The following is a 9,465-nucleotide window of genomic DNA, read 5'->3' on the forward strand; positions in this document are numbered from 1 at the left end:
CATGCATATTTTTTTGTCCCAGCCAACGTTTGATAGCAGCACCTTGGTGCTTAGCGTTGCTGAAGTGTCAATATTTCAGTATAAGTCACTGTTTCCCCACCATGTGTCATAAATTGTGCAGTATGAAGTGATAATATGCCATGGTGCTTTCTGGATTTCTCTGGAAAATGTTACACAAAGTACATCTAACACTCCTGACTCCAGCTGAAAATATCGACACAGCGAGACATATGAAATGTAAAATGTTTTGTTACAGTAGTGCTATATTCAAACAGCACACACACACACACACACACACTTCCTAAAGCACCTACTTTGCAAAATATTCATAACATAATGGCCTCTTTACATCTAAAATAAAGCATTACAGAATGCTTCACCTTCCCATAAACTCAAACAGTGCAAACCCATTCCTATGACTAACATCTTGTTGACCATTTTATATACTATTTGCAATAAATGTAGTCCATTATTGTCCATTAGTGACCCATAACAGTTTGTCCTATTGTGTGTATGTGTGTTTGTGTCTGTGTTTGTGTGTGGATGACTTCACAGGGACAGACATGACTCCCAACTATGTTGACAGCAGCTTCTCCAACTGGACCATCTCCCCGTGGTGCACCTGTAAGGGCAGTGGAAACCAAGAAGAGGAATGTGTGAACTTCCTGCAGTACTTCTCTGATAACACATGCCTAAGTGAGCAACCCTGACAAACACATACTCTGCATGCATCTGAAATGTGTTTTGCAACTGATAGGGGTCCAACAGTCATGTAATATTGATAAGAGCACAAGTGTGTGATGCGGTAGTTACTCTTGCTGCCATGTAAGAGTAGAGTGAACCATGAACTTCCATCTAATGCAACTTTAATGGTTTCATGTCAGATTCTGTTTTTCAATGTCATAGACCTCTTCAGTGAGATAACTGGATATGATGTTGTTGAGGAGTGGTGGTGGGGGGACTGAATGTGGAATATTAATTTTATTTAAACAGAAAATACATTATTTATTTTATTTGGTTATGACAAAATAGGAAATAAAGCCAGAAGGATTAAGTGAAAATATTTATGGATGGATGGAAGGATGGACACCCCTTTGCCCATTGATTAAGTTGGAATTAAATGTTCTTAGTTTCTCAGAAACTAGTAATTTCTTATCACTTCTCATCCCTCCTTGGGCAAGATCTGCACAGACTTTAATACAAAAGAAACCATTTGCATGTCATTTTCACATTCAATCTGAGAGAGTTAAAGGTTTATCCCTTACGGGAGGAAAATGTCATGAAAAGGAACAGATCTAGCACAAATGAAATAATAGCAGAAGCTAAAATACATATCATCTGTTCATCTAATGCATAACACACAGGGTGCAACATGACAAAGTGGCTACCTCAAACATCCTTACTGTATGCTTTTTTCACTGAGAAGTAAAATACAGCAAGCTCATTCCTTGCTATGGCGAAGCGAGCAGTGTCATCAGCGCTACAAGACACCATTGCCTTTAACATGTTCCATTGTGTGGATAATGCTTTCAGACCATTTCAATAGATTGCTGGGGTACCATTTTAGCTGAGTGTGCAGGATGAGGGATGAGGCTGGGAGCTGAGGAGGCGTCTTGAAAAATAACACAAAATGCAGCATCTCCTCTCTGCAGTCAAGGGGAACAGGCGATAAACTTCCACACACCAGAGAGGAGAATATACACAAAATTACACTCATTATACAGTACTATACATACATATTGTATATACATAGTATATACATATATTGTTTTGTATACAGTATATTACATTGATCAACCAACCAAAGCACTTTGAAACTGTGTTAATTATCCAAGATCAAGCAAATGAATAGTCCAACAGAAGAATAGTTTCAATATTAAGTTAAATATGTGTGGAGGCCAACAGAAAACATCCCAGCTGAAAGGATATTATAATTATAGTCCAAACGTAGTCTGAACCTGGATTCGCCTCCTCTCTCTGCCTCTGTTCCTCTTGTGCTCTCCTCCCTTATCTCTTACTCCATCTGTCCCTGCAGGTAGGGCAATGCATGCTATGCCCAGGGGTTAAAGGAAAACCTATCAGAGTCATTAAAAAATTGAATTGCTATTGGCAATGAGCTTAATTCCACTCAGTGGAACATTTGGGTGCAGTAAAACATCCTGTGTGGAGGCCCTCCAGCCAACTAGTTTGATTTATGACTTTCCCAGATCTTACAGCATCTGTAGGGGGATAGCTAGCAATAGCCTGACAGACAGATGCGTAACATCACGTCTCAGCAGTACTTCGCTAGCTCTTCACTGCTAGCATTAAGTTGTTAGGCGCCACTGGTGAGCTCTGTTCTTCTCTGTGCTATTATATTCCAGCGGCAGCCCAAATGTGCAGCCCAGTGTCGAACAGAATGAGAAACATGAAGACTGCTTTTGTATGTGTTAAGTGTGCAGGTGTATGTGTGTGCCTTTGTGTGTGTTTTGCTGTACAGTATCTATACTATGTGTGTGTGTGTGTGTGTGTGTGTGTGTGTGTGTGTGTGCGCAGCACTGTGTGGGTGGACAGAGGATGTGACAGACAAATCTATGTGACCATGCATCGGGAGTACTAAGGACTGTTTGTGTGTCCATCCGATTATGCATGTGTGTTCCACAACTATCCTATTTGTCCTTTGTGTGGTGGTGGGGAAATGCCATTTCTCTTTTGTTTGGGAATGTTTTGAATTTGATCAGTCACATAAATCTATTCAAAGTCATCTCTGCATGCTGACCTTATAATGGAGGTGGTTGCCAAGCAATTACATGCCTTGCCTTCTCTCTGGCTGAACAAAGAGAAACAAGCCTCGTGTTTTAAACGGATGAGCAGTGAAAAGGTACTCAGCTGCTATTTTACCATATCTAGCTGAAAAGCTGACTGAATAGGGATTTATCACATTTTTGCAGAGACTCACACATGCACTTAGACACAAAATTACACACATGTATACAGTACATCTGCAGGCGGATACACAGGCCCTGCATTCACAGACTGCTGTCCTCTGTTTGAGCTGATTGATTTTCTACTTTTAAAAGATTCAATTTCTGTGTGTACAAATACTAGAAAACAAATTGGGGTTCATCATCTCAAGTGCGGACATTATGCCACTATTTGGTCAGCTTGTTGCAATTTGAGAACAGTTGTTGCAACATATAAGGGTTTTTGTAATGAGCCGAGAACATGAACCAAAGTTGTTTGTATTTGATAAATGTGTCCATCGTGTCTCCGCAGGATTCCTTAAAGAAGGATAATTACTAACTAAATTGACAGCATAAACATGTTAGGAATTCAAAAATAAGGCACAGCTTAAAATATTAAACATAAGGCAGTATTGGTATTTTGTAAGGCTCCCCAGTGACAGATTTCACAAACAAACCTCCGATTGCTGTTTTTGATTAATTTGGCGTACAACTCTCAAGCTTACTGACAAAGCAAAAAGACTGGCTCTCTGTACTCTTTTTACTCCTTCCTTTCTCAATCCCACTCTGCCCTCCCTCGTTCCAAAGATTGGGCAGGGGACCAAGAAGTTGACTTAGAGCTGTCTGTCTGCTAGCTGGCTTCTTGCTGGGACAGCAGTCAAAAACAAATGACTTTATATCTATGTCCCTGCAGGAAATGCCATTCAGGCCTTCGGTTATGGGATAGACAATATGCAGAACAAAAATGTGTCTGTCCCAGGGCCCTCAGCGACGACGAAGATGTGGTCAGGCTGGTCAACAAGCACCTCAGAACCTCCCTTTGTCACCATCCCAAAGGTAACAGGTTTTCATTGATTGTTTCATTGCATGGGATATTACAAATGTTACATTTATATGAAAAATGTAATGCAGAGTAATTATTTACTGCCTGCTTGTGAATCAGGTAGGCTTTTTTAATCAAAGGTATTAATCCTGGAGTCTATCATGTCTATCATATATAGGTCACGTCATTGTGTGAAATTTAAACAGGAATTATTTTTTTGTTGCAGCACAAATATCCATACATTTCCAGCAATTTCCAGTAACTTCTTTGTATAAATTTATTCAAATGGAGAAGAACCACAAAAATACTCCTCCACTCTGCTTCCATGAAAGGAGGATTTTGTACAGAGGCAAAATCACAAAGCTCAACACACTGCACCATTCACAGTCACATCACATTCAATCTCTATGCTTGTTAAAGAAACTAGCACATCAGAACAGACGCTTTATGATAAGACAGTTTATGCTACACCCAAGATGATGACATTTGGTTGAAATATTATATTTCTCTCTCACACAATGAAATTGTGATAGAAATGGGAGGTGGGGGTTTTAATCTGGATTAGAGGTTCTAAAATACTGGCCAAGGGCCTGTTCTCTGCTGAATGCCGTCTACTCTGAAGACTGCAGTCAACTTGACTATGACTGGGTTCACCGTCTGGAGCAGAAAAACATCACTCTTTGCTGTGTTGCAAGAATGCATGTGTGTTTGTCTTTCAATAGAACTGTACTTCATTTTCTCTTCAAAGTAAAAGGGGAAAATGGCAGAACCATATTGTCCACTAAAGACTCCCTCTCTGTCTCTGTTGAACAGGACAGAAATATTTCACTGCACTTTGGGCCAAGAAGAGGTTTTCCTGTTTTTGTTTTCTTTTTTTATCTAGCTGTTGAGTTTGATTAGTTTTCACAATGAAATATTGTTCTGTTTTACAGATGTATTTTAGATGTGCCATGCAGCCTTCTGGTGTAAGAATAATGATGTTCTTCACCTTTGCAAGAGACCTAGTTACCATGCTTGGCTTGTATTAGACACTGTAGTATAAAACTGTAGTTTGTAAAACCCTCTGCAGCTGCTGCTGCTGTTGATGTTATTGTTAGTCATTTTTCAGTGACTATTACAGGTGTACACAAAATCCAAGCAGCATGCAGTGTTTATGAATGCAAATTTGCATGCTGAATGAAGGACTCCCATTAAGACATCTATTTTGAGTAATTCCAGGGGCTTTCACAGTCATTAAATGGTCACACTGCATCCGAGCCATGCAGTATTGTCCTTTACGCAGAAACCCTCATTATTGTGAAGACAGCAAATTAAAACCTTTAAAATGTTGCGAAGAGGAGAATTAATGAACAAGCACCACTGATAACAATAACAGTGTGTAAGTTTGGGAAAGGTGATGGAGAGAGAGACAGAAAGAGAGAGAGAGGGGATGGTGGGGAGGGAATGGATGGTGGAATAGCTTTCTCCAAAGGTTGTGTGTGTGTATGTCAGTATTGATGCACCGCTCTGTGCCTGTCTCACTGCAGTGTGGTGTTTAATTTATTGTAAAAATGGTAATTAGGAAACAATAAGACGTGTGATTACTCAAGCAGGAAGTTTATAATTAGAGAGGGAGCTAGTAGGGACATTTTGAGCGGCCCTGCGTTCTCAGACAACTATGCCTGGCAATTAAAACTTGTCAAACTTCCCTGGCAGATAAACTGGGGGAGTGTTGTTATGGTATGAGTCCTCTTGGCAGAAGACTGACTGTCCAAGGCTGTAAATCTCACGGTGGCCAGCGTGAGTCCCGTAGTGGCACGCACACACGTGCATGCACACATGTGTACAAATACTCTGGTTAACAGAATACATTAGGTTTGTGATGGATGGATGGACGACAAATGACCATGACACCAAAGGATAACCTTAAGCACAGTCAGAGAAGAGTGAGTATAAGAGAATCTGTGGTCTGTGACTAAGCCTGTTCATGTCAGTCATACTGCTCTCTTATAGTGTATAGAGTATTTTCATCTAATTTAGATGCATAATTATTCAAAATGTCACTGCCAGTGGTTGTGGGCTTTATCCCATGCTCAGTGCATAAACATGTGGGCTGAAGCTTGGTCCTTTGAGCCTTGTATGCCAGACGGGTAGCCATGACAAGTCCTGCTTTGTTTATATAAAGAAAAACAATAGTTTCCCCATATATTAACAAGGAAATTATAAACTCCCAATTATGTCTTTGCTTTATTCCCAGGGTCGGTGTAGGTCTCACAGATAAGATGGATTTTGTGTGTCATATAATTGTAATGCTGATTTGAATTGTCCTCACTTAATAGATTCTTGAACAAGGAATTGTTTAAGTTGAACTGTTCATTTGTATTGCAATTCAAGTTTAATTTTCAATGTAATATAAAACCATCTTCTGTATGTGAACACCCCCCCCCCCCACCAACCTCATAACCACTGCAAAGCCGGTGTTGTCTGTGTTCCCATGTAACGCTGTCATGTGTTGATTTTAAGCTCAGTTGAATGGAATTGATTTCAGCAGAAACTACGTAACTCAGGGTTACTCGATAACTAGCCTTCCGAAATGCAGCCCCATTGCACTATAAATTTGATTGATGATGAAAACACCATCACGGTGCATGTATGTGTATGCATGTGTTTGTGCTTTTAGCCGTGTGTTTATGTGTGTGTACCTCCTCACAAGCCTAAGTGTATGTGTGGATATTGGCTGCAGCCAGAGATCTGGACTCATGTCAACAGGCTGCTGCCACACATCACTGCCCTTGCTAATTAATTGGCTTTTAGTCGCGGATGTGTTTGGTGCATTGTCAAGTTACCCATAGCCCCCTTTTGGCAACTGTCATTTAACCATTTCTTTGTAGAGTGTGAATACACAAGCCCAGGTACTGTGATCACTGCAGCTATTTTGGATACCCCTCCTTTCTCTCTCTCACTCTACCTTCTTTCCCTTAACATGAAAATAAGCCTGTACTGTTAATATAATTCAACACTATTTTCTTGTTTCATTATTTATTTTCTGGTTTATATGTTGCCTTGTTCTGTTGGAAGATGAGGTGCTGATAGATAACATCTGAGTAGATGTTTTTTCTGTGTACAGGGAAATGGACCAAAGTGCAATCTCTGCAAACACTTTGACACTGGAGAAGATGAGTTAAGGGGATGGTGGTGGTGGTGGTGGTGGTGGAGGAGGAGGAGGAGGAGGAGGAGGAGGAGGAGGAGAAGAAGAAAATGTTTCATGTTCCTTATGATGTGCCTTTGTATTGCTGTGCTGGACTGAAAATGGTGCCTCCGCAAATTGAGCGAGACTACTTTAACTTGGAGGCAAATGGTTATGCTTTGTGTTACAAGAATCCGAGAAAATTGAAAAAGTATTCAAAATGCTAACAATTTTATAGAAAAGCACATAATAAGGCCATTGTAGTGTGGATATATCAGTGGAACTCTGGAGGCCATAGAGTTTAATATCTGAACTGATTTGTTCCCACTGTTCTGCCATAATATGAACAGTATGGTAAACTGCATGGCTTTCTCTCAGTTTGCACACTGTACATAAGTTTATTTTCTCTTGTGCATAAGAATAAACATTGTAGTGTTTTGATTGTGCACAGTCAAACTGCATACAAGGGGTCTTGCAAGTGTTTTGTTCAGCATCTACTTGCTTGCTGTAATTTATGCCTTATGAAATATTGAAAGAAATCCACAGCTGCTGGCTTCTGTAGTGTGTGTTTGGCTTTGTAACATGTTTTTCTTGTAAATAAAGTCTGTAATGATAGCTTTAAAAACTGTTTAGAGACTTTCTGGCACAACCTAAAAGAGTTTAAGGAAAGGAAGTCCTCACAAGAAGCTTTCCTTTGTTGCCAACTTGTTTAAGAGGCAGAGAGCATTCTAAGCAGCAGTGGCTTGAAATATACTTCACATATCAAAACATTTGGTGGATCAAACACTCAATGTTCATGTCAAAGCGGTTCTGCCATGGATACACGTAATTTCTCAGTCTTACTCTGACTTCTGACTCTTGTGTTCTCCTCAGCTCTGACCCTGTCTCACCTCCCTCCTGTCTCCTCTTCCTCCTTTCCCTCATCAAATGCCAGAAAAAGAAAGCAGCACGAGTGTCTGAGTCATGTCTAACCTTTACACGTCTCTCTCTCTCTCTCTGTGTGTCCCTCTATCTGCCCAGTATCCTGAACCAAGAGACGGGGGCCTGGGCAAAACCCGGGGCCTGCCAGAGGATCACTCTGCCTGTCTGTGTGCCAACGTCTGGGCTCTGCTTCCCAGCCTGGCTTTGGCTCTGGTCCTGGCCCAGCATGCCTTATAGAAGCACCAGGAGGAGAAAAAGGAGGTCATCCACCCACAAGCTGATCCCAAAAGGAGAAGGTGTTATTTCTGAGACTGATATTAAGAAGGCTGAATCTCTGGGCAGTCGACATAAATGGCATTTATGAAAGAGGAAAAAAACAAAAAGAGGAAAGAGGCGGAAAATATTGAAATATTACAGTTGTGAATTTGTTGTTCATTTGATGTATTGTTAGGGCAGACTACAACTGTGATGAAGCACATGGCTCTAAAAAGGACCCTTGGTAGGAGAGGCCATGAAGGCCATTCTCCAGGAACGACTCTCCCTCTGACTGAGACACAAAATCCTGGAGGACTGAAGCTGATCATGTCAAAGAATTCTGCACTTTTCTCACCAAAGGAAGGAGAGAGGGAATGAACAACATAATTAAAAGAAGACAGGATTGACAGAAAAGAAATTGTAGCAGAGAGAAAAGGAATGAGCAAGAAGTAAATTGGGTAGAGTGAGAGTGAAAAGAGAAAGAGAGAGAGAAAGAGACATATTTCTGCTATCAGTCACACTTTTTTTGTCTTGAATTGGTTCACGACTTAATCTTCTCTTGGATGAACAGACCGCAAATTTAGGGGCGGGGAAGGGGGATGATTACATTCTGTCTCTTCAACACAAGTGTAAACTCTAAGCTGTAAAGCCTACTCAGTGTTCTAAGTGTTGGTATAGTATCCGTGACCATAATCAATCTACCGTACAGCTCTTTCATTTGGGTGCTACAGTGAACTTTTTCAGCAAGTGGCGAAAAGAACTAAAGTCAGCGACGTTACCAGTTAATGGTTCTTTGGTCATTTGAGATGTTGTTGTTGATGACTGTGGGTGTGCACCATACGTCGACCTGCACATGTGTATATTTCTGTCTCTATGTATATAAACAACACTTTTCTTTCATTCAACTGAATGATATCTACAGTACCTTGAATGGACATTACTGTAAGCAAAGATGGCTCTGTGTTGAGTATTGGTACAAATGGAAGGCCTTCATTATGTGCGTTTATATTTGTCTATAAAGGTTTGATCATTAAGAATGTATACAGGGATGAGATTAAACGAGCTCAAACAAAGCCATAACCTGTGTGTGAGTATCATACTGTGTTGACTGAGTGTGTGTGTGGACAATCATTAAAATGTGTGTGCGTCTATGTTTACATGCAGGAGAAAAGTAGCTTAAAAGAAGCAGTTTAAATTGCCAGTGTGGGGGTTCATTCTGCCCCCTCAGAGAGCAGAGGTTATGATGCATCGTGTAATTAACTGCAGGGTTTTTTGAGAGTAAGGACAGCCACTTGCTTTTGAGAGTGCTTGTGACAGACTTTTAACTCTATTGTTCCTCTTTTCATAGAATGTTTTAA

At 40.5% G+C, this 9,465-nt stretch overlaps 1 protein-coding gene across 2 annotated transcripts in view; it reads left to right on the forward strand.

Moving 5' to 3' along the window:
- The window catches only part of LOC122876994 (GDNF family receptor alpha-2-like), a 44,884-nt gene extending 35,704 nt beyond the window's left edge, over positions 1–9,180 (forward strand). For both annotated transcript variants that reach the window (XM_044198042.1, XM_044198043.1), the window contains 3 exons: positions 556–696; positions 3,637–3,779; positions 7,952–9,180. In XM_044198042.1, coding sequence (XP_044053977.1) covers positions 556–696; positions 3,637–3,779; positions 7,952–8,089 — 422 coding nt within the window. In that variant the 3' untranslated portion in view covers positions 8,090–9,180. The remainder of the gene's footprint in view (positions 1–555; positions 697–3,636; positions 3,780–7,951) is intronic.
- The last annotated feature ends 285 nt before the right edge of the window (positions 9,181–9,465 follow it).

Source organism: Siniperca chuatsi, linkage group LG5 (genome assembly GCF_020085105.1).
Source record: "Siniperca chuatsi isolate FFG_IHB_CAS linkage group LG5, ASM2008510v1, whole genome shotgun sequence".
Classification (NCBI taxonomy): Eukaryota; Metazoa; Chordata; class Actinopteri; order Centrarchiformes; family Sinipercidae; genus Siniperca; species Siniperca chuatsi.